The sequence below is a fragment of the Nipponia nippon genome, unplaced genomic scaffold, assembly GCF_047370975.1.
Source record: "Nipponia nippon isolate SJK-2023a ecotype South Korea unplaced genomic scaffold, ASM4737097v1 scaffold_41, whole genome shotgun sequence".
Taxonomy (NCBI): domain Eukaryota; kingdom Metazoa; phylum Chordata; class Aves; order Pelecaniformes; family Threskiornithidae; genus Nipponia; species Nipponia nippon.
This window is the reverse complement of record NW_028262360.1, coordinates 751,217-775,094: the sequence shown is the minus strand read 5'-3', so window position 1 is coordinate 775,094 and position 23,878 is coordinate 751,217. Positions and strand designations below refer to the sequence as shown.

General features: G+C 68.5%; 1 protein-coding gene across 4 annotated transcripts; it reads left to right on the top strand.

Annotated features, from left to right (window-relative positions):
- On the top strand, window positions 1-23,449 carry LOC148052959 (lysine-specific demethylase 6B-like). 4 transcript variants are annotated; one of them, XM_087777877.1, is made up of 9 exons: window positions 1-172; window positions 5,667-5,725; window positions 13,703-13,794; window positions 14,754-14,884; window positions 15,589-15,715; window positions 16,467-16,565; window positions 17,160-17,397; window positions 19,149-19,240; window positions 23,405-23,449. In XM_087777877.1, exons 5-9 carry the CDS (start codon window positions 15,594-15,596, stop codon window positions 23,430-23,432), a joined length of 579 nt encoding a protein of 192 aa, XP_087634003.1. In that variant the 5' UTR covers window positions 1-172; window positions 5,667-5,725; window positions 13,703-13,794; window positions 14,754-14,884; window positions 15,589-15,593; the 3' UTR covers window positions 23,433-23,449. The 4 variants fall into 4 exon arrangements, 3 of the variants coding, with proteins under 3 accessions (XP_087634003.1, XP_087634001.1, XP_087634002.1); XM_087777875.1 differs by lacking the exon at window positions 23,405-23,449 and adding an exon at window positions 20,472-20,533; XM_087777876.1 differs by lacking the exon at window positions 23,405-23,449 and adding an exon at window positions 20,475-20,526.
- Window positions 23,450-23,878: the final 429 nt, after the last annotated feature.

Sequence of the window (23,878 nt, the reverse complement as noted above, 5' to 3'; positions counted from 1 at the left end):
GGGGGGCGGAGCCGCGGGTGGGCGGTGCCGGTGGGCGTGGCCCGGGGCGGGCGGGGCGCGCGGCGCTGGGTCCTTTGTTTGAGCGGAGGCCGGAGCCAGCGGAGCCGCCAGCGCCGGGGCCGGGGCCGGGCCGGGACCCGCCGCCCCCCCGGGACCCGCCGTGCCCCCGCAGGTACCGGGGAATGGGGCGGGGGGCGAGGAGGCGAGGGCTGGGGGCGGAGGGGGGGGAAGCGGGGAGGGGGGCGGCTGTGGTGAAATTGGGGGGGGGGGGGGAATGGCGGGGGGAGCTGAGGTGAAATGGGGGGGGGGTGAGTCCGCTGAGGTGAATTGGGGGGGGGGGGGGAATGGCGGGGGGGGAAACCTGAGGTAAAGTGGGGGGGGGAAGCCTGGGGAGGGGGGAACTGAGGTGAATTGGGGGGGGAATGGCCGGGGGGGAAACCTGAGGTAAAGTGGGGGGGGAATGGCCGGGGGGGGGAAACCTGAGGTAAAGTGGGGGGGGAATGGCCGGGGGGGAAACCTGAGGTAAAGTGGGGGGGGGAAGCCTGGGGAGGGGGGAACTGAGGTGAATTGGGGGGGGAATGGCGGGGGGGGGGAAACCTGAGGTAAAGTGGGGGGGGGAATGGCCGGGGGGGGAAACCTGAGGTAAAGTGGGGGGGGAAGCCTGGGGAGGGGGGAACTGAGGTGAATTGGGGGGGGAATGGCGGGGGGGAAACCTGAGGTAAAGTGGGGGGGCTGAGCCCCCTGAGGGGATTTGGGGGGGGGGGGAATGGCCGGGGGGGGGGAACTGAGGTAAAAGGGGGGTCCTGAGCCCCCTGAGGTGTTTTTTTTGGGGGGGGGGGTGAGGGGAATTAAGGGGGGGCCCTGGCCCTGTTGGGGTAAATGGGGGCCCTGGGCTGGGGTGAATTGGGGGGGCTTGGGTTGAGGTAAAGGGGGGGGGGGCTGAGGTAAAAGGGGGGTCCTGACCCCCCCGAGGGGATTTGGGGGGGGGGGCTGAGGTAAAATGGGGGGGCTGAGCCCCCTGAGGGGATTTGGGGGGGGCAAAGCTGAGGTAAATGGGGGGGGGGGGGTCTTGGGCTGAGGGGTTTTGGGGGGCCCTGGGCTGAGGTAAATGGGGGGCTCTGGCCCCCCCCCAAGGTGAATTGGGGGGGCCCTGGGCTGGGGGTGATGGGGGGGGCAAAGCTGAGGCAAAAGAGGGGGCCCTGCCCCCCCCCGAGGGGATTTGGGGGGGGGTGTCCTGGTTTGGGGTGATTTGGGGGTCAAAACTGAGGTAAATGGGGGGCCCTGCCCCCCTGTGGGGATTTGGGGGGCCTGGCTGGGGGTCGGGGGGTGCAGACAGGGCTCCCCCCCCTCTGGGGGGGGTTCATGGGGGGGGTGTCGCACATTTGGGGTTTTAAGCCCCCCCCTCCCCATTTTCCACCCCAAATTAGGGGGGCTCTTAAAGGGCCAGGCACCTGCTGTGACACCCCCCCCCGTGCCTCGGTTTCCCCTCGTGGGGAGGTGACCCCCCCATTTTTTTGGGGGGGGGGGCAGCCAATCAGGATCCCCTGTGGAGGCCCCCCCCCCCCCGCCCCCCCCCCCTTTCCATGGGGGGGGCACAGACAGGGTTTGGGGGGGCTGCGGGGTGCGGGGGGGGGGGATTGGGGGGGGTCAGGAGGTCAAAGTTGGGGGGGTTGGGTATGGGGGGGCTGGGGGGAATTGGGGGGGCTGGGGGGTTTAGGGGTGTCGGGGGGGCCTGGGGGTGTTGGGGGGATTTGGGGGTGTCAGGGGGTGTCTGAGGAGGATTTGGGGTTGTCGGGGGGCCTGGGGGTGTTGCAGTGTCAGGGGGGAGGATTTGGGGGTGTCGGGGGATTTGGGGGTGTCAAGGGGGAGGATTTGGGGGTGTGAGGGGGTATTTGGGGGTGTCGGGGGTGTGAGGGGGGATTTGGGGGTGTCTGGGGGGAGGATTTGGGGGTGTTGGGGTGTCAGAGGGGACGATTTGGGGGTGTCAGAGGGTGTCTGAGGAGGATTTGGGGGTGTCGGGGGGCCTGGGGGTGTGAGGGGGTATTTGGGGGTGACTGGGGGGAGGATTTGGGGGTGTTGGGGTGTCAGAGGGGAGGATTTGGGGGTGTCAGGGGGGATTTGGAGGTGTGAGGGGGTATTTGGGGGTGTCAGAGGTGTGAGGGGGTATTTGGGGGTGTCTGGGGGGGGATTTGGGGGTGTCGGTGGGGGCTGTGATTTCGGGGTACATCAGGGTCCGGTTTGGGGGGTTCCCTCCCGAGTGGGTGACACTGGGAAAGGGGGGCTCTGGCCCCGCACCCCCCACCCCCGGGTGCAGCGAGTTTGCAAGGGCTCAGCCCCCCTTTACCCCCCCCCCCCCCCGGGGCTGTTTCATCACCGGTTCTTGCGTCAGCGCCGGGGTCCCCCCACCCCCAGCCCCATCCCCCCCCCCGCCAGGGCCGACCCGGGTGCCCTGGGCTGGGCTGGGTGCGGCGCCCTGATAAGGCGGGTGCGGGAGCACTGGGAGGGCAGGGACTGGCCATACTGGGAGTACTGGGGGTTGGGAGAGGCGGGTGAAGGCTTCCCTGGGAGCCCAGAGGGCCGTCTAAGAGGTATACTGGGAGCTGGGGGTGGTAGGTAAGGGCTATACTGGGAGTACTGGGAGCTGGGGGTGGTAGGTAAGGGCTATACTGGGAGTACTGGGAGCTGGGGGTGCCAGGTAAGGGCTGTACTGGGAGCTGGGGGTGCCAGGTAAGGGCAATACTGGGAATACTGGGAGCTGGGGGTGGTAGGTAAGGGCTATACTGGGAGTACTGGGAGCTGGGGGTGCCATGTGAGAGCTGTACTGGGAGCTGGGGATGGTAGGTAAGGGCTATACTGGGAGTACTGGGAGCTGGAGGTGCCAGGTAAGGGCTATACTGGGAATACTGGGAGCTGGGGGTGGTAGGTAAGGGCTATACTGGGAGTACTGGGAGCTGGGGGTGGTAGGTAAGGGCTATACTGGGAGTACTGGGAGCTGGGGGTGGTAGGTAAGGGCTATACTGGGAGTACTGGGAGCTGGGGGTGCCATGTGAGAGCTGTACTGGGAGCTGGGGATGGTAGGTAAGGGCTATACTGGGAGTACTGGGAGCTGGGGGTGCCATGTGAGAGCTGTACTGGGAATACTGGGAGCTGGGGGTGGTAGGTAAGGGCTATACTGGGAGTACTGGGAGCTGGGGGTGGTAGGTAAGGGCTATACTGGGAGCTGGGGGTGCCATGTGAGAGCTGTACTGGGAGCTGGGGGTGGTAGGTAAGGGCTATACTGGGAGTACTGGGAGCTGGGGGTGCCATGTGAGAGCTGTACCGGGAATACTGGGAGCTGGGGGTGGTAGGTAAGGGCTATACTGGGAGTACTGGGAGCTGGGGGTGGTAGGTAAGGGCTATACTGGGAGTACTGGGAGCTGGGGGTGCCATGTGAGAGCTGTACTGGGAATACTGGGAACTGGGGGTGCCAGGTAAGGGCTATACTGGGAATACACTGCACTCCTGCCTCCCAGTAAGAGCTGTACTGGGAGCCAGGAATGTTATCTAAGAGGTATACTGGGAGTACTGGGAGCTGGGGGTGCCGTGTAAGGGCCGTACTGGGAAAACTGGGAACTGGGGGTGCCAGGTAAGAGCTGTACTGGGAGTACTGGGAGCCCAGAGTGCCATCGTAGAGGTATACTGGGAGTACTGGGAGCCAGGGGTGCCACGTAAGGGCTATACTGGGAGCCAGGAGTGCAGTGTAAGGGCTATACTGGGAGTACTGGGAGCTGGGGGTGCAGTATGAGAGCCGTACTGGGAGTGCCGTGTAAGAGGTGTACTGGGAGCTGGGGGTGCCAGATGAGACCTATACTGGGAGTAGGGAAGGCAGTGTAAGAGCCATATTGGGAGTACTGGGAGCTGGCAATGCTACGTAAGGACTATACTGGGAGCCATGGGTGCCATCTATGAGAGCTATACTGGGAGTACTGGGGCCTGGCATTGCCATGTAAGGGCTATACTGGGCGGCAGAAGTGCAGTGTAAGGGCTATACTGGGAGTACTGGGAGCTGGGGGTGCCATGTAGGAGCTGTACTGGGAGTGCTGGGAGCACAGAGTGCTGTCTAAGAGGTATACTGGGAGTACTGGTAGCGGGCATCACCCTGTAAAGGCTGTACTGGGAGCCAGGAGTGCCATCTAAGAGCTATACTGGGAGTACTGGGAGCCAGGAGTGCCATCTAAGAGCTGTACTGGGAGTACTGGGAGCTGGGGGTGCCATCTAAGAGCTGTACTGGGAGTACTGGGAGCTGGGGGTGCCACATAAGGGCTATACTGGGAGGCGGGAGTGCTGTGTAGCAGGTGTACTGGGAGTACTGGGAGCCCAGGGTGCCGTGTAGGAGCTATACTGGGAGTTAGAAGTCGTAACTAATGGTCTTACTGGGAACTGGGAGTGACCGCTGTGGGGGATACTGGGAGCACTGGGAGTAGGAGCAGAAGGTATCGCGTATACTGGGAGCGCTGTGTAAAGGCTATACTGGTCGTACTGGGAATGCCGGGTCTTACTGGGAGCCAGGAATGACAGTTACTGGTGTTACTGGGAGCTGGAAATGACAGCTGCTGGGTATGCTGGGAGTTGGGAGTGTCGTGTACTGGGCATACTGGGAACTGGGAGTGCTGTCTAAGGGCTATACTGGGAGTACTGGGAGCAGGGAACCGGCGGGTAATGGTGTTACTGGAGCTATGCATGACAGATACTGGGTAGACTGGGAGTGACAGGTGTTGGTATACTGGGAACACTGGGGCCTAGAAATGATGGGTAACGGTCTTACTGGGAGCTACTGGGTATACTGGGAAATGGGAGCCAGAGTGGAGAGGGAGTACTGGGAGCAGAGAGGGACAGGTATTGGGAGAACTGGGTGTACTGGGAGCGAGGGGTCATGAGTATACTGGGAGGACTGGGAGGGACAGCTGTTGGCTGCACTGGGAGCTGGGAACAGCAGGTACTGGTCATACTGGGGGTACTGGGAGCGCGTGTGACAGATACTGGGGGTACTGGGAGCAGAAGCGACAGCTCACGGTTATACTGGGAGCTGGGAATGGCAGGTACTGGTCATACTGGGAGTGTGAGTGACAGCTAACGGTTGTACTGGGAGCTAGGGGTGCCGGTACTGGTCATACTGGGGGTACTGGGAGTGTGAGTGACAGGTACTGGGAATGGAAGTGGCACATGATGGCCATACTGGGAGTGCCAGTACTGGTCATACTGGGAGTACTGGGGATGGAAGTGACTGACAATGGCTGTACTGGGAGCTGGGACTGGCAGGTCTTGGTCGTACTGGGAATACTGGGAGTGTGTGTGACAAGTACTGGGAGCACTGGGAATGGAAGTGGCAGGTAATGGCCGTACTGGGAGCTGGGACTGACAGCTACTGGTCATACTGGGAGCACTGGGAATGGAAGTGGCAGGTAATGGCCATACTGGGAGCTGGGAAGGGCAGGCGCTGGTCATACTGGGGATACTGGGAGCATGAGTGACAGCTGTACTGGCCATACTGGGGGCACTGGGAGCAGCACCCTCAGTTCCTACTGGGCTCCTGCTTTACTGGTCCCAGTAGGGGACTGGGAGGGGAGGGAGGGGGTCCCCAGTGCCTCCCAGTGCCTCCCAGTAACCGTGCGTGTGTCCCCCCCCAGATCCAGGCCATGGCTGGCGCGTAGCCCCTCCCCCGCACCGGCGCCGGACCCGCTGACACGTGAGTGCCCCGCCCCCTCGCGCCCCGCCCCCTCGCGCCCCGCCCCCTCCCACGTCCTTGCGCCCGTGCACGCGTGTCGGGGCGCACACGCGTGGAACAACAGGCGCTACAGCGCGCGCGCGCGGGGTCCCTGCGCCCCCGTCCCCATGTCAGGGTGTGCACGCGTGTTACAACGCGCACGGGTGTAGTTGTGCGCACGTGTCAGGGTGTGCACGCGTGTTACAACGCGCACAGGCGTGCCTGTGTGCACGTGTCAGGGTGTACACGTGTGTCATAACACGCACGGGTGTACCTGTGCGCACATGTCAGGGTGTACATGCGTGTAAACAGGCGCTACACCACGCACACGGGGGTACTTGCGCCCGCCTGCCCATGTCAGGGTGCACACGCCTGTAACAACAGGCGTTACACCACGCACGCGGGGGTACTTGCGCCCGTGTACCCATGTCAGGCAGTACACGTGTGTTATAACACGCACGGGTGTACCTGTGCGCACCTGTCAGGGTGTACATGTGTGTAAACAGGCATTACAACACGCACACGGGGGTAGTCGTGCCCGGCTGCACATGTCAGGGTGTACACGCGTGTAAACAGGCATTACAACACACACAAAGGTGTACTTGCGCCCATGCGCACATGTCAGGGTGTACACGTGTGGTACAACATGCACAGGCGCACCTGCACGCACGTGTCGGGGTGTACACGTGTGTAAACAGGCGTTACACCACGCACATGGGTGTAGTTGCGCCCCTGTCCCCATGTCAGGGTGTACGCGTGTGTTACAGCATGCACAGGCGTACCTGCTCGCACGTGTCAGGGTGTACACGTGTGTAAACAGGCGTTACAACACACACGGGGGTACTCGTGCCCATGCGCGCATGTCAGGGTGTACACGTGTGGTACAACACGTACGGGTGTGCCTGCGTGCACATGTCAGGCTGTACATGTGTGTAAACAGGCGCTACACCACGCACACGGGGGTACTCGTGCCCATGCGCACATGTCAGGTTGTACACGCGTGTAAACAGGCGTTACACCGCGCACACGGGGGTACTTGTCCCCATGTCAGGGTGTACACGCGTGTAACAGGCACATGGGTGTACTTGTGCACACATCAGGGTGTACACGCGTGTAAACAGGTGCTACACCACGCGCACGGGGGTACTTGTGCCCGTCTGCACATGTCAGGGTGTACACACGTGTAACAACAGGCACACCGGGGTACTTGTGCCCATGTCCCCGGGTCAGGCTGCACATGTGTGTTACAACATGCACGGGTGTATCTGTGCGCACATGTCAGGGTGTACATGCGTGTAACAACAGGCGTTACAGCACACACACGGGGGTACTCGTGCCCGTGCACACGTGTCAGTGTGTAAACGTGTGTAACAACAGGCGTTACAGCACGCACACGGGGGTACTCGTGCCTGTCTGCACGTGTCAGGGTGTGCACACGTGGAACAACAGGCGTTACACCACAAACACGGGGGTACTTGCACCCGTGTACCCATGTCAGGCTGTACACGTGTGTCATAACACAGATGGGTGTACCTGTGTGCACATGTCCGGCTGTACACATGTGCAAACAGGCGTTAGAACATGTATACGGGTGTACTTGTGCCCATGTGCACATGTCAGGGTGTACGCGTGTGTTACAACCGGCATTACAACACACACACGGGTGTACTTGTATCCACGTTAGGCTGTAGACGTGTGTTACAACAGGCACACGGGGGTGCTTGTGCATGTGTTGGGGTGTACACGCGTGTAAACAGGCATTACACACGTGTGGGTGCCGGTGTTACACACGGATGACAGCGTTACAGACACAGTACACGCACGTTACACACGCAAGAGCATCACACACACGTGTTACACCCATATGACACCATGACACGTGTGTTACGTAGGGCTGTTGCACACGCGTTACACAGGGCGCCGTTCTACACACGGCGTTACACACGTAAGCGTGTTACACACGTGTCACACGCGGGACAGCGTCACACACGTGTTGCAGGCACAGGACAGCGTCACACACGTGTCACACACGCGTTACAGATGGCAGCACACACGTGCGACACGCAGAGGACACACGCGTGTTACACCCGTATGACAGTGTTACACCCGAGTTACACCCGGAGGACATGGTTACACATGGGTTACACGTGTGTTGCACCCATATGACAGTGTTACGCACGTGTTACATGCAGAGGGCCCGGTTACACACGTGTGTTACACCCCTGTGGCAGTGTTGCACACGTGTTACACACGTGTTACACCAGTACGATAGTGTCACGCTCATGTCACAGCCATCTGACAGCGTTACACACGTGTTACACTTGTATAACAGTGTTACACCTGTGTTACACGCAGAGGACATGGTTACAAACATGTTACACCCATGTGATAGCGTTACACCCGTGTCACACGCAGAGGACACCGTTACGCACGCGTGTCACAGCCGTCTGACAGCGTTACACCCATGTCACATGCAGAGGACACGGTCATACACGTGTCACACCCATCTGACAACGTTACACGCATGTCACACACAGGGAACACGGTTACACACGGTCACAGCTGTCTGACAGCGTTACACGTGTGTTACACGCAGAGGACATGGTTACATGCGTGTGTTACACCTGAATGACAACGTGACACCCGCCTTACACGCAGAGGACACCATTCCACGCCTGTCACACCTGACAGTGTTACACCTCTGCGTGTGCAGAGGACACGGTTACACACGTGTCACACCCCAAGGACATGGTCACACGCATGTCACACGCGTGTGACACCCGTCTGACAGCGTTACACCCACGTCACACGCAGAGGACACCGTTACACGCCTGTCACACCCATCTGACAGCATTACACATGTGTCACGCACAGAGGACACAGTCACACGCGTGTCACAGCCATCTGACAGTGTTACACCCGCGTCACACGCAGAGGACAGAGTTACACACGTGTGTTACACCCGTATGACAGTGTTACACCTGCGTCACACGCAGAGGACAGAGTTACACACGTGTGTTACACCCGAATGACAGTGTTACACCTGCGTTACACGCAGAGGACGCGGTTACACGCGTGTCACACCCGTCTGACAGCATTACATGCGTGTCACGCGCAGAGGACGCGGTTACACGCGTGTCACAGCCGTCTGACAGCGTTACACCCGCATCACACACAGAGGACATGGTCACACGCTTGTTACACATGTGTTACACCCGTATGACAGCGTTAGACGTGTGTCACACGCCGAGGACACCGTTACACGTGTGTCACAGCCGTCTGACAGCGTTACATGCGTGTCACACCCGTATGACAGCGTTACACACGTGTCACACGCCGAGGACATGGTCACACGCTTGTTACACATGTGTTACACCCGTATGACAGCGTTACACGCGTGTCACACGCAGAGGACATGGTTACACGCGTGTCACACCGGTCTGACAGCGTGACACGCGTGTCACACGCCGAGGAGCCGGTCACACGCGTGTCCCGGCCGGCCGCCGCGCCGCAGCGTGTTCCACGCGTTCCCCCACGCGGTGCCCGTGCGCCGCCTCCGCGCCTGTGCCCGCCCCCCCCCCCCTCGCCCCGCGTCACCCTGACGGCGTCACCCGCGCCGTCACCCCCCCGCCCGGGGGTGGCTCCTCTGCGTCACCGGAACCAATGAGTCAACGGCCTGGCCCGCCCCACGGCTGCCCCACGGCCGCCCCACGGCTGCCCCACGGCTGCCCCATGGCCTGACCCACGGCTGCCCCACAGCCGCCCCATGGCTGCCCCACGGCCTGACCCACAGCCACCCCACGGCCGCCCCACGGCTGCCCCATGGCCTGACCCACAGCCGCCCCACGGCCTGACCCATGGCTGCCCCACAGCCGCCCCACGGCTGCCCCACGGGTGCCCGGTGAGCAAAGGCACTGCCCCACAGCGGCACCCCCTGCCCCACAGCCGCCCCACGGCAGCACCCACCGCCCCACAGCAGCACCTACTGCCCCACAGCTGCCCCATGGCTGCCCCACAGCCACCCCACGGCAGCACCCACTGCCCCACGGCTGCCCCACAGCAGCACCCACCGCCCCATGGCTGCCCCCATAGCAGCACCCCCTGCCCCACGGCCACCCCACGGCAGCACCCACCGCCCCATGGCCGCCCCACAGCAGCACCCCCTGCCCCACAGCCGCCCCACAGCAGCACCCACCACCCCACGGCTGCCCCACGGCAGCACCCACTGCCCCATAGCAGCACCCCCTGCCCCACAGCCGCCCCACAGCAGCACCCCCTGCCCCACGGCAGCACCCCCCGCCCCACGGCCGCCCCACGGCAGCACCCACTGCCCCATAGCAGCACCCCCTGCCCCACGGCCGCCCCACGGCAGCACCCACTGCCCCATAGCAGCACCCCCTGCCCCACGGCCGCCCCACGGCAGCACCCACTGCCCCATAGCAGCACCCCCCGCCCCACGGCCGCCCCACGCTCCCCGCACCTCAGTTTCCCCCCGTGGGGGCCGATGGGGCGGGGCGGGGGGGGGGGGCGTCACGCGCCCGGGCGTCGCCGTGCGTGAGGTCACGCGGGGTCACACGCGTGTTGGGTCGCCGGTCCCGTGTCGCCCCGGGGGGGGGGTTGTACCTGTCCCCCCCCGCGTCACCCGTCCTCGCGTCACCCTGCGTGTCCCCGCGTCCCTGTGTCCCCCCGTGTCCCCCTGTCACCCCGTGTCACCCCGTGTCCCCCCGTGTCACCCCGTGTCCCCGTGTCCCCCTGTGTCCCCATGTCCCCGTGTCCCCCCGTGTCCCCCCGTCACCCCGTGTCCCCCCGTGTCACCCCGTGTCCCCCTGTGTCCCCATGTCCCCATGTCCCCCCGTGTCACCCCGTGTCCCCGTGTCCCCCCGTGTCCCTGCGTGTCCCCGTGTCCCCCCGTGCCCTCATGTGCCCTCACCGTGTCCCCACGCGTGTCCGTGTCCCCTTGTGTCCCCATGTGTCCCCGTGCCTCCCGTGTGCGTCCATGTCCCTCTGTCCCCGTGTCCCCCCGTGTCCCTGCGTGTCCCCTGTCCCCGTGTCCCCGTGTCACCCCGTGTCCCCGTGTGCGTCCATGTCCCTCTGTCCCCGTGTCCCCCCGTGTCCCCACGTGTCCCCGCGTGTCCCCTGTCCCCGTGTCCCCCTGTGTCCCTCTGTGTCTCCATGTCCCCCCGTGTCCTTGCGTGTCCCTGTGTCCTCCCGTGTCCCCATGTGTCCCCGTGCCTCCCGTGTGTGTCCATGTCCCTCTGTCCCCGCGTCCCTGCGTCCCCCCGTGTCCCCCCGTCCCCATGTCCCCCCTGTGTCCCCGTGTCCCCCCATGTCCCCGTGTGCCCTCCCTCTCTGCTCGTGCCCCCGTGTCCCCGTGTCCCCACGCCTGTCCCATGTCCCCCCGTGTCCCCACGTCCCTGCGTGTCCCCCCGTGACCCCACACGCCCTCCCTGTGTCCCCACGCGTGTCCCCGTGTCCCCCCGTGTTGCCCCCCATCCCCCCCATGTCCCCTGCCCCCCCCCCCCCCCCCCCCCCCCCCGCGTCCCCACCCCGGGATTCCCCCCCGCCCCGCGCCGACACCGCGCGACGTCACGGGCGTCCGGCTGATGTCACCGTCACCTCGCCGGGAAGGAAAGAGGGGACACACACACACACACACACACACACAACCCACGCGGGGCCACCGCGGCGGTGACTCACCCCGTGTCACCCGGCCGCCACGCGGTGACGGGGACACCGGCAGAGCCGGCGCACGCGGCAGCCACGGCGCACGCTGCCCGACGCGGCCGAGGGTAAGGGGCCCCCGTGGCGCCCGCACCGCCGGGCCGGGGGTCACACGTGGGGGGGTCACGCGGGCGGGGGTCACGCGTGAGGGGGTCTCACGGGTGGGGGTCACGCGGGCGGGGCCGTCGTGGGTGGGGGTTGTGGGGCAGGGGGGGTTGCGTGTGTGACGGCGGTGGTGCGTGGCCGTGGGTCACACGTGTGCAGTTGTGGGGCGCGTAGAGCTGTTGTAGGGTCACGTGTGTGCAGTTGTGGGGCACACAATGCGGTTGTAGGTCACGCGTGTGCGGTTGTGGGGCGCGTAGAGCGGTTGTAGGTCACGCGTGTGCGGTTGTGGGGCACACAATGCGGTTGTAGGTCACGCGTGTGCGGTTGTGGGGCGCGTAGAGCGGTTGTAGGTCACGCGTGTGCGGTTGTGGGGCGCGTAGAGCGGTTGTAGGTCACGCGTGTGCAGTTGTGGGGTGCGTAGAGCGGTTGTAGGTCACACATGTGCGGTTGTGGGGCACACAGTGCGGTTGTAGGTCACGCGTGTGCGGTTGTGGGGCACACTGCGCTTGTGGGTCACGCGTGTCCGGTTGTAGGTCACGCGTGTGTTGTTGCGGGTTGCGTAGTGTGGTTGTAGGTCACGCGTGTGCAGTTGTGGGGCACAGTGCAGTTGTGGGTCACGCGTGCGTGGCTGTAGGTCACGCGTGCGCGGTTGTGGGGCACACTGCGCTTGTGGGTCACGCGTGTCCGGTTGTAGGTCACGCGTGTGTTGTTGCGGGTCGCGTAGTGTGGCTGTAGGTCACGCGTGTGCAGTTGTGGGGCACAGTGCAGTTGTGGGTCACGCGTGTGCGGCTGTAGGTCACGCGTGCGCGGTTGTGGGGCACACTGCAGTTGTGGGTCACGCGTGTCCAGTTGTAGGTCACGCGTGTGCGGCTGTAGGTCACGCGTGTGCCACGGCGTCGGGGGCTGCGGCGCCGTGTCAGGGCGGTTCTGCGCGGCCGTGGGTCGCGCCCGTCACCGTCACACGTGTCACCGTCACGCGTGTCGGGGTCGCGACCACGCGCGCTGCGGTGCGCGTGTAACCCTCGCGGGGGCGGGGCCGGGGCGACACGCGTGATGATGTCACGCGAGGGGTTGGTGTGTCGCCATGACCGGGGGGGGCCGCGGCCGGGTGTGATGTCACACGCGCATGGCGCGCGTCACGGTGACGTGGGTCGGGTGTTGTTTCCCTGCAGCGGGGCGGGGGTGTGGGGCGGCCGTGGGGCGGCCATGATGACGCCCCCCCCTTCCCGTCAGCCGGCGCCTTCCCGCTCGCCGTGGGCGCTGGGGGGTTTCCCTCGGCCGCCCCCGCCCCACGGCTGCCCCACGGCCGCCCCACGGCTGCCCCACGGCTGCCCCACGGCCGCCCTTGTCGTCCCCCCCCCCCCCTCCCGTCATGGGGTGGCCCCAAAATTCCCCCGTGGGGGCGGCCGCGACCCACACGCCCCTGCCCCATAGCGGGGCCTCCTGCCCCACAGCTGCCCCCTAAGTGCCCCCCATCTGCCCCCCAAGTGCCCCCCTCAGGGCCTCCTGCCCCACATCTGCCCCCCAGCTGCCCCACACCTGCCCCCCAAGTGCCTCCTGCCCCCCAAGTGATCCCCAGCTGCCCCCCCCAGGGCCTCCTGCCCCACATCTGCCCCCCAACTGCCCCACATCTGCCCCCTGGGGCCTCCTGCCCCCCAACTGTCCCCCATCTGCCCCACATCTGCCCCACACCTGCCCCCTAACTGCCCCACCGGCGCCTCCTGCCCCCCAACTATCCCCCATCTGCCCCCCAAGTGCCTCCTGCCCCCCAACTGATCCCTAGCTGCCCCCCCCAGGGCCTCCTGCCCCACATCTGCCCCCCAGCTGCCCCACACCTGCCCCCCAATTGCCCCTCTGGGGCCTCCTGCCCCCCAAGTGCCCCCCAAGTGCCCCCCTCTGCCCCCCAACTGCTCCCCCGGGGTCTCCTGCCCCACACCTGCCCCACACCTGCCCCCCAAGTGCCCCCCAAGTGCCCCCCAAGTGCCTCCTGCCCCCCAAGTGCCCCCCAAGTGCCCCCTCTGCCCCCCAGCGGTTCCTCCCCCCCCCGCCCCAAAGGGGGCGGGGCCCCGCCTCCCCCCCTCCTCATTGGCCAGCACCGGCCTGAGCCCCTCCTTCCCATTGGTCCCCCGGCAGGCCGAGCTAGAAGACGGATGGGAAAGATGATTGGCTGCCAGGCGAGGGGCGCCCTGTGATTGGCCGGATTCCTGGAGAGCGTCGCCGGATAGGTGAGGGGGCGGGGCCTGGGCGAGGGGGGAGGGGTCTGTGCCCCGCCCCAAGCCCTGCCCACGTGGTGCGCGTCATCCGGATGCCCCGCCCACTTCCGCCCCACGTCGTTCCTGCTTCCCCCTCCCCTCCCCCCACTGCTGCCCCCCCCCCGCCCCATAACCATGCCCTGCCCCATGGCTGCCCCACGGCTGCCCCATAACTGCCCCCCTGTGCCCCATAGCTGCCCCATAACTGCTCCTCTGCCCCATAGCTGCCCCATAACTGCCCCCCTGTGCCCCATAGCTGCCCCATAGCTGCCCCCCTCTGCCCCCTAACTGCCCCTCTGCCCCCTAGCTGCCCCCTGTGCCCCATAGCTGCCCCATAACTGCCCCTCTGCCCCCTAGCTGCCCCATAACTGCTCCTCTGCCCCATAGCTGCCCCCCAGTGCCCCATAGCTGCCCCATAGCTGCCCCCCTGTGCCCCCTAACTCCCCCTCTCCCCCCTAGCTGCCCCCTGTGCCCCATAGCTCCCCCGTACCTGCCCCTCTGCCCCATAGCTGCCCCATAACTGCCCCTCTGCCCCCTAGCTGCCCCTATCTGCCCCATAACTGCCCCCCTGTGCCCCATAGCTGCCCCATAACTGCCCCTCTGCCCCCTAGCTGCCCCCTAGCTGCCCCATAGCTGCCCCCCAGTGCCCCATAACTGCCCTGTGACTGCCCCACTGCCCCATAACTGCCCCCTAGTGCCCCCTAACTGCTCCATAATGGCCCCCCTGTGCCCCACAGCTGCCCCAGTGCCCCGAAACCGCCCCATAGGTGCCCCATAGCTGCCCCGGTGCCCCATAACCGCCCCATAGCTGCCCCACAGCTGCCCCAGTGCCCCCTAGCTGCCCCCTAACCACTCCTCCGTGCCCCACAGCCGCCCCCGCTGCCCCCCAACCGCCCCCCTCCCCCCACTGATGAGCCCTGCCCCTCCCCCAGGTGTATGCGGCAGTGAGGGAGGGGCCGCCCCAGCCCAGCAGCCGCCCCCCCCCCCCCCCCCGGGGGCTGCCCCTCCCCCGCCCCCCGCGGGGGGGCCCGGGGGGACCCAGGCCTCGGGCGCCCCAGGAGGGGTGAGTGGGGGAGGGGCGAGGGGGGAGGGGCGGGGGGGCTGGGGGGCATCTATGGGGCAGGTGGGGGGTATCTATGGGGCGGGGGGTTATCTATGGGGCAGGGGGTATCTATGGGGCAGGGGGGTATCTATGGGGTAGGGGTTATCTATGGGGCAGGCAGGGGGTATCTATGGGGCGGGGGGGTATGTATGGGGCAGGGGTTATCTATGGGGCAGGTGGGGGGTATCTATGGGGCGGGGGGTATCTATGGGGCAGGCAGGGGGTATCTATGGGGCGGGGGGTATCTATGGGGCAGGGGGTATCTATGGGGTGGGCAGGGGGTATCTATGGGGCGGGGGGTATGTATGGGGCAGGGGGTATCTATGGGGCAGGTGGGGGGTATCTATGGGGCAGGGGTTATCTATGGGGCAGGCGGGGGGTATCTATGGGGCGGGGGGTATCTATGGGGCAGAGGGTATCTATGGGGCGGGGGGTATCTATGGGGTGGGGAGTATCTATGGGGCAGGGGGTGTCCGTGGGGCGGGGGTGTCTATGGGGCAGGGGTTATCTATGGGGGAGGCGGGGGGGGATCTATGGGGCGGGCGGTGTCCGTGGGGCAGGGGTGTCTATGGGGCAGGGGTTATCTATGGGGCAGGCGGGGGGGTATCTATGGGGCGGGGGGTGTCCGTGGGGCGGGGCCGTGGGGCTGACGTGCCGTGGGGCAGGCTGGATGCATCGCGCCGTGGAGCCGCTGGGGGGCCGGGCCGGACGGGACCCCTTCGCCGTGGGGAGCCTGGGCTGCGGCGGGGCCTGGGCCGCCTGCCCCCCCCGCCCCTGGCTGCCCGCCACCAGGTACCCGCACCCACCCTGCCCCACACCCTGCCCCACACCCTGCCCCACACCGCCCCACGGGAGCCACCCTGCCCCACACCACTCCATGGGACCCACACTGCCCCACACCCTGCCCCACACTGCCCCACACCCTGCCCCACACCGCCCCACGGGAGCCACCCTGCCCCACACCGCCCCACGGGAGCCACCCGGCCCCACACCACTCCATGGGACCCACACTGCCGCACACCCTGCCCCACACCGCCCCATGGGACCCACACCGCCCCACACCCTGCCCCACACCCTGCCCCACACCGCCCCACGGGACCCACCCGGCCCCACACCACCCCATGGGACCCACACCGCCCCACACCCTGCCCCACACCGCCCCACGGGACCCACACTGCCGCACACCCTGCCCCACACCGCCCCATGGGACCCACACTGCCCCACACCCTGCCCGACACAGCCCCATGGGACCCACACCGCCCCACACCCTGCCCCACACCGCCCCACGGGACCCACACCGCCCCACGGGACCCACACTGCCCCACACCCTGCCCCACACAGCCCCATGGGACCCACACCGCCCCACACCCTGCCCCACACCCTGCCCCACGGGGACCCACAGGGACCCATGGCCCCCCCTCCCCCATGGGGTCCCCCCCGCCCCCCCCCGCCCCATGCCCCGCCCTCCCCCCCCCGGGGGCTCCCCCCACCCCCCGGGGGGGTCCCCCCACCCCCCATCCCCCCACCTCGCCCCTCCCCCCAGGTGCTCCTCCAGCCTCGGGCAGGCGCCGCTGCCCCCCACCTCGTGCCCCCCCCCCGGCGGCAATGGCGCCCCCCCCCACAAGGCCTACTGCCCCCCGGGGTAAGCCCTGCCCCCCGTCCATCCGTCTGTCCCCTGTCCGTCTGTCCCCACGTCCCCCCTGTCCCCATGTCCCCCCCATGTCCCCCCCCCCCCCAGCAGCCAGAGCCCATCCGGGGGGGGGGGGGGGCACCCATGGGGCTGGGCCCCCCTCCCCCCTCCCCCCCTCCCCCCCATCCCCATCCCCCATCCCCACCCCCCGATGTCCCCATGTCCCCCCCGTCCCCCATCCCCCCTGCCCCCCCATCCCCCCCATCCCCCCATGTCCCCCACCCCCCATCCCCCCCTGTCCCCCACCCCCCAATGTCCCCGATGTCCCCAGGGTGCCCCCCGCCCCCCCCCGCTGGAGCCCCTGCCGGGCTGGGGGGAGGGGCACCCATGGGGCTGGGCCCCCCCGTCCCCCCTCCCCCCCTCCCCCCACCCCTCCCCGTCCCCCACCCCCCCGATGTCCCCGATGTCCCCAGGGTGCCCCCCCGCCCCCCCCGCTGGAGCCCCTGCCGGGCTGGGGGGAGGGGCACCCATGGGGCTGGGCCCCCCCCCGTCCCCCTCCCCCCACCCCCCACCCCCCGATGTCCCCAATGTCCCCGATGTCCCCAGGGTGCCCCCCCGCCCCCCCCCGCTGGAGCCCCTGCCGGGCTGCGTGCGGGCGCTGCCGCCGCCGGGCTGGGAGGGGCCGGGGCCGATGGCCGAAGCCCCCCCGGAGCCGCAGGAGCCCCCCAGCTGCTACCACAGCCCCGCCCGCGGCCACCGCGGCCACCGAGGGGACGGCGGCGGCCACCGAGGGGACGGCGGCCACCGAGGGGACGTGGCCGCCCGCATCGGGCGCCTGCAGCAGGTGGGGACGCGGCGGGGGGACGCGGGGACGGGGGTGGCCCTGGGGTTGTGTGGTGGCACCCACGGGGACGGCGGTGCTGGCACCGGGTGACGGCACCGGGTGACAGCGGGGACGTCAGGGTGACACAGGGTGACACAGGGGACAGGGCCGGGGGTGGCCCTGGGGTGATGCCGCCATGGCGGTGGCACCTCCGGGGACGATGGTGCTGGCACTGGGTGACAGCGGGGACGTCAGGGTGACACAGGGTGACACAGGGGACAGGGCCGGGGGTGGCCCTGGGGTGATGCCGCCATGGCGGTGGCACCTCCGGGGACGATGGTGCTGGCACCGGGTGACAGCAGCGGGTGACAGCGGGGACGTCAGGGTGACACAGGGTGACACAGGGGACAGGGCCGGGGGTGGCCCTGGGGTGATGCCGCCATGGCGGTGGCACCTCCGGGGACGATGGTGCTGGCACTGGGTGACAGCAGCGGTTGGGGACAGTGGGGACAGCGGGGACAGGGGTGGCCCTGGGGTTGTTGGTGGCACCTCCGGGGACGGCGGTGCTGGCACGGGGTGACAGCAGTGGTTGGGGACAGTGGGGATGTCGGGGTGACACAGGGACACGGGGACGGAGGGGGACGCGTTGGTGCCAGCGCTGTCCCCTGCGTGGGTGACGTCCCCGGGGTGGCACTGTCCGCTCCACGGTGACGTCCCGCGGTGGGTGACACCCGGTGGTGGCACTGTCCCCATGGTGGGGGACACGGGGCAGTGGCACTGTCCCCATGGCGGGTGACGTCCCCGCAGCGGGTGACACCGGGGGTGGCACTGTCCCTGTGGCGGGTGACACTGTGGGTGACACTGTGGGTGGCTCTGTCCCCACAGTGGGTGACACTGGGGTGACACGGGGGTGACCTGGGGGTGACACCACCGCTGTGTCCCCATGGACCTGGGGGTGACATGGGGGTGACTGGGGGTGACAGGCACCACCACTGTGTCCCCACAGTGGGTGACCTGGGGGTGACAGGGGGTGACATGGGGGTGACCGGGGGTGACAGGGGTGACGCGGGGTGACTGGAGGTGACTGGGACGTGACAGGGGTGACGCGGGGGTGACGTGGGGGTGATGCGGGTGACAGAGGCCACCGCTGTGTCCCCACGGCGGGTGACCTGGGGGTGACTGGGGGGTGACCGGGGGTGACCAGGGGTGATGTGAGGGTGACGGGGTGACGTGGGGGTGACGCGGGTGACAGAGGCCACCGCGGTGTCCCCATGGCGGGTGACCTGGGGGTGACTGGGGGGTGACTGGGGGGTGATGGGGGTGGCGCGGGGGTGACGTGGGTGACAGAGGCCACCGCGGTTTCCCCATGGCGGGTGACCTGGGGGTGACTGGGGTGTGACCGGGGGTGACCAGGGGTGATGTGAGGGTGACGGGGTGACACGGGGGTGACGCAGGTGACAGAGGCCACCGCGGTGTCCCCATGGCGGGTGACCCGGGGGTGACTGGGGGGTGACTGGGGGTGACCAGGGGTGATGTGAGGGTGACGGGGTGACGCGGGGGTGATGCGGGTGACAGAGGCCACCGCGGTGTCCCCACGGCGGGTGACCTGGGGGTGACTGGGGGGTGACGGGGGGGTGATGGGGGTGACGCGGGTGACAGAGGCCACCGCGGTGTCCCCACGGCGGGTGACCTGGGGGTGACGGGGTGGTGACGGGGGTGACGGGGGTGGCGGGGGGTGACGCGGGTGACAGAGGCCACCGCTGTCCCCCCAGCCCCAGCTCTGGAGCTTCCCCCGGGCCCCGCCTCCCCCCCGCGCCCGGGCCCTGCCCCCCTCCAGCCGGTCTGGAGCCTGCTGCACCCCGAGGTGAGGGGGGAGGGGCGGGGGGTGGGGGGGGGGCATGGGGGGACATGGGGGGGATGGGGGACGGGGGGGACATGGGGGGGGGGGGGGATGGGGGGACATGGGGGGGGGGGTGGGGGACGGGGGGGACATGGGGGGATGGGGGGATGGGGGGGATGGGAGGGGCGGGGGATGGGGGGGATGAGGGACATGGGGACACGGGGACGGGGGGACGGGGGGGACATGGGGGCGGGGGCACTGGGGACACTGGGGAGACTGGAATGGGGTACTGGGGAGACTGGGAATGGGGTACTGGGACACTGGGAGCTCTGGGAATGGGGACACTGGGAGCACTGGGAATGGGGTACTGGGAGCACTGGGGCACTGGGGACACTGGGAGCACTGGGAATGGGGTACTGGGAGCACTGGGGCACTGGGGACACTGGGAGCACTGGGAATGGGGTACTGGGAGCACTGGGGCACTGGGGACACTGGGAGCACTGGGAATGGGGATACTGGGGACACTGGGAACGGGGACACTGGGGCACTGGGAATGGGGGCACTGGGGCACTGGGAAGGGGGTACTGGGGACACTGGGAATGGGGGCACTGGGGACACTGGGAATGGGGATACTGGGAGCACTGGGAATGGGGATACTGCGGGCACTGGGGAAACTGGGAATGGGGGTACTGGGGACACTGGGAATGGGGGTACTGGGGGCACTGGGAAAACTGGGAATAGGGATACTGGGAGCACTGGGGAAATTGGAGAAACTGGGAATGGGGATACTGGGGCACTGCAGATGGGGATACTGGAGGTACTGGGAATGGGGATACTGGGTGCACTGGGGAAACCAGGAATAGGGGTCCTGTGGAAACTGGGAGCAGGGATACTGGGGAAACTGGAGAAACTGGGAACGAGAATACTGGGAACACTGGGGAGACTGGGAACGGGGATCCTGGGGGCACTGGGGGGACTGGGAATGGGGATCCTGGGGGCACTGGGAGCACTGGGAATGGGGATACTGGGGGCAATGGAGATGGGGATACTGGAGGTACTGGGCATGGGGATACTGGGGGCACTGGGGAAACTGGGAATGGGGATACTGGGGGCACTGGGGGCACTGGGAATAGGGGTCCTGTGGAAACTGGGAGTAGGGATACTGGGCAAACTGGGAATGGGGATCCTGGGGGCACTGGGAATGGGGGGGCTGTGTGAGGGGGGTCCCCCGTGACCCCCGTGCCCCTCCCCCCAGAAGCGGCCCTTCCCGGCCAAGCGGGGGGCCCAGCTGAAGCGGGGGCCCCTCCCCCGACCCCCGTGGTGCAGCCGGTGCCCCCCGCCCATCCCCCCCCGCCCCCCACCGACCTGCCCAGCCCCCGCAAGCGCCGGAGGAGCTGCAGCCCCGAGCAGGTGGGGGGGGGGCACTGGGAAGCACTGGGGAGCACTGGGGAGGACCCTGAGGGGCACTGGGGGGAACTGGGGGGCACTGGGGGTCACTGGGGAGCACTGGGGGGCCTTGGGGGGCCCTGGGGGGAAGTGAGGGGGCACTGGGGCTCACTGGGGGGAACTGGGGGTCACTGGGGAGCACTGGGGGGGCATTGGGGGTCACTGGGGGGAACTGGGGAGCACTGGGGGGCCTTGGGGGGCCCTGGGGGAAGTGAGGGGGCACTGGGGCTCACTGGGGGGAACTGGGGGTCACTGGGGAGCACTGGGGGGGCATTGGGGGTCACTGGGGGGAACTGGGGAGCACTGGGGGGCCTTGGGGGGCCCTGGGGGAAGTGGGGGGGCACTGGGGGGCACTGGGGCTCACTGGGGGTCACTGGGGAGCACTGGGGGGGCCTTGGGGGACACTGGGGGGAACTGGGGTGCAGTAGGGGAGGCACTGGGGGCACTTGGGGGGTCTGGGGGGCATTGGGGGTCACTGGGGGAACTGGGGGTCCTGGGGGGCACTGGGGGGTCACTGGGAGGCACTGGGAGGCACTGGGGGCCCTGGGGGCAGCCGGTCCTGAGCGTCCCTGTCCCCAGGGGGGTGGCGGGGCCCAGCCCCCCCCCGGGCCCCCCCGTTCCCGCTGCCGCAGGGGCTGTGGCCCCCCCTCCCCGGCGACGCCTGGGGGCCCCCCCCCGCCTGGGGGCCCCCCGGAGAGAGAGGTGGGCACCCCCTCCCCCCCCGCCTCCCCCCGTGTCCCCCCCCCGTGTCCCCAACCCCCCCAATGTCCCTGTCCCCCCCATGTCCCCCCCGTGTCCCTGCCACCCCCCCGTGTCCCTGTGTCCCCCCCGTTCTCCCCCCATGTCCCAGCGCCGCAATGTCCCTGTCCCCCCCCCGTGTCCCCCCCATGTCCCCATCCCCCCAACGTCCCTGTGTCCCCCCATCCCCGCCACGTCCCCCATGTCCCCATCCCCCCACGTCCCCCCAATGTCCCCGTGTCCCCCCCATGTTCCCCCCCGATGTCCCTGTGTCCCACCCCACCCCCCACGTCCTCCCCCCATGTCCCCCCCCAATGTCCCCATGTCCCCATCCCCCCGTGTCCCCCCTTGTCCCCCATCCCCCCACATCCCCCCAATGTCCCCATGTCCCCCCCATGTCCCCACCCCCTGATGTCCCTGTGTCCACCCCCACCCCCCACGTCCTCCCCCCATGTCCCCCCCCATGTCCCCCCGTGTCCCCCCCGTGTCCCCCCATGTGCCCCCCAATGTCCCCATGTCCCCACCCCCATGTCCCCCCCATGTCCCCTCATGTGTCCCCCCCATGTCCCCCCCATGTCCCCTCATGTGTCCCCCCATGTCCCCCCCATGTCCCCCCATGTCCCCTCATGTCCCCCCCATGTCCCCTCATGTGTCCCCCCCCATGTCCCCCCCATGTCCCCTCATGTCCCCCCCGTGTCCCCTCATGTCTCCCCCCATGTCCCCCCCATGTCCCCTCATGTCCCCCCCGTGTCCCCCCATGTCCCCCCCATGTCCCCCCCATGTCCCCCCCATGTCCCCTCATGTCCCCCCGTGTCCCCCCCATGTCCCCCCCCCCATGTCCCCCCGCCCCCCTCCCCCCACTGACACCATCTCCCCCCCCCCGCAGGAGCAGCGGAGCCTGGCGCCCCCCCTTCCCCCCGCCCCCTCCCCCCGCCTTCGGGGCGCCCCCCCTCCCCCGCCCCCCCCCCCCCCGGCGCCCCCCGGCCCCGGCCCCCTCGCAAGTGCCCTTAGGGAGAGCGGGGCCCCCCGCCCCCCACCAGCACCCACCGCCTGCGTGCCTTGCGCCCCCCGGGCGCCCCCCGCCACCAGCACCCCCCCGGGCCGGGGGGGCCGCGGCCCCCGCAGCGTGAGTGGGGGCGGGGGGGGGTGGGGGGGGCACGGGGGGATGGGGGGGGATGGGGGACATGGGGGGGACATGGGGACATGGGGACATGGGGGGATGGGGGGATGGGGGGGATGGGGGGGACATGGGGGGATGGGGGGATGGGGGACATGGGGGGGACATGGGGACATGGGGGGATGGGGGGATGGGGAGGGGGATGGGGGGATGGGGGGATGGGGGGATGGGGGGACATGGGGGGATGGGGGGATGGGGGGGATGGGGGGGATGGGGGACATGGGGGGGACATGGGGGGATGGGGGGACGGGGGGATGGGGGGATGGGGGACATGGGGATGGGGGGAGGGGGGGATGGGGGACATGGGGACAGGGGGGACAGGGGGACACAGGGGGGATGGGGGGGACATGGGGACATTGGGGACAATGGGGGGATGGGGGGATGGGGGACGTGGGGACAGGGGGGAACAGCGGGGATGGGGGGACATGGGGGGACATGGGGACAGGGGGGATGGGGGGGACGGGGGGGACAGGGGGATGGGGGGGACATGGGGACACGGGGGATGGGGGACAGGGGGACATGGGGACAGGGGGGGACATGGGGGGGACAGGGGGACATTGGGGGGGCCGCGGCCCCCGCAGCGTGAGTGGGGAGGGGGGATGTGGGGGGGACATGGGGGGACAGGGGGACACAGGGATGAGGGGGGACACGGGGACGGGGGGGACATGGGGGGATGGGGGACATGGGGGACGTGGGGACGACAGGAACTGGGGGGGGGGGGGGCATAGACGGGGGCTGGGGCCAGGGATGGGGGCGCAGGGGCGGGGGAGGTGACGCACGGCCCCTCCCCCCTCACCCTCCCCCTCCCCCCCCCATTCTCCCCGCAGGCTCCCGACCGCTACCAACCTCCGGTGAGCGGGGGGGTCCCCGCCCCCCCGGGCCCCCCCTCCCCTGCTGCCCCCCCCCCCTGCCCTGGCTGAAGGAGGGGAGGGGGACCCCTGGAGGACCTCCTTTTCGGGGGGCCGCCCAAAGCGGGGGGATCCCCCTTGGGGGGGGGGTCCCCCGCCCCCTTCCCGGACCCCAACACCACCAGCACGGCGGGGGGGCGAACCCCGTTCGAGGGGGGTCCCCCTTCCCCCCAAACCCCCCTTTCCCCTGCCCTTACCCCCCGAGGAGGGGGAGGGGGAGGAGGAGGCGCACCCCTCCCCTCCCCCCCCCACCCTTTGGCTGGGGACCCCCCCCCGCCCCCCGAAACCTCAGGAACCTCCCCTCCCCCCCCAGCCCCCCCTTCCGTCGGGGGGCGCTTATCCAAAGAGCGCCCCCCCCCCAACCCCGAGCCCCCTCCCCTCCTTTCCCCCCCC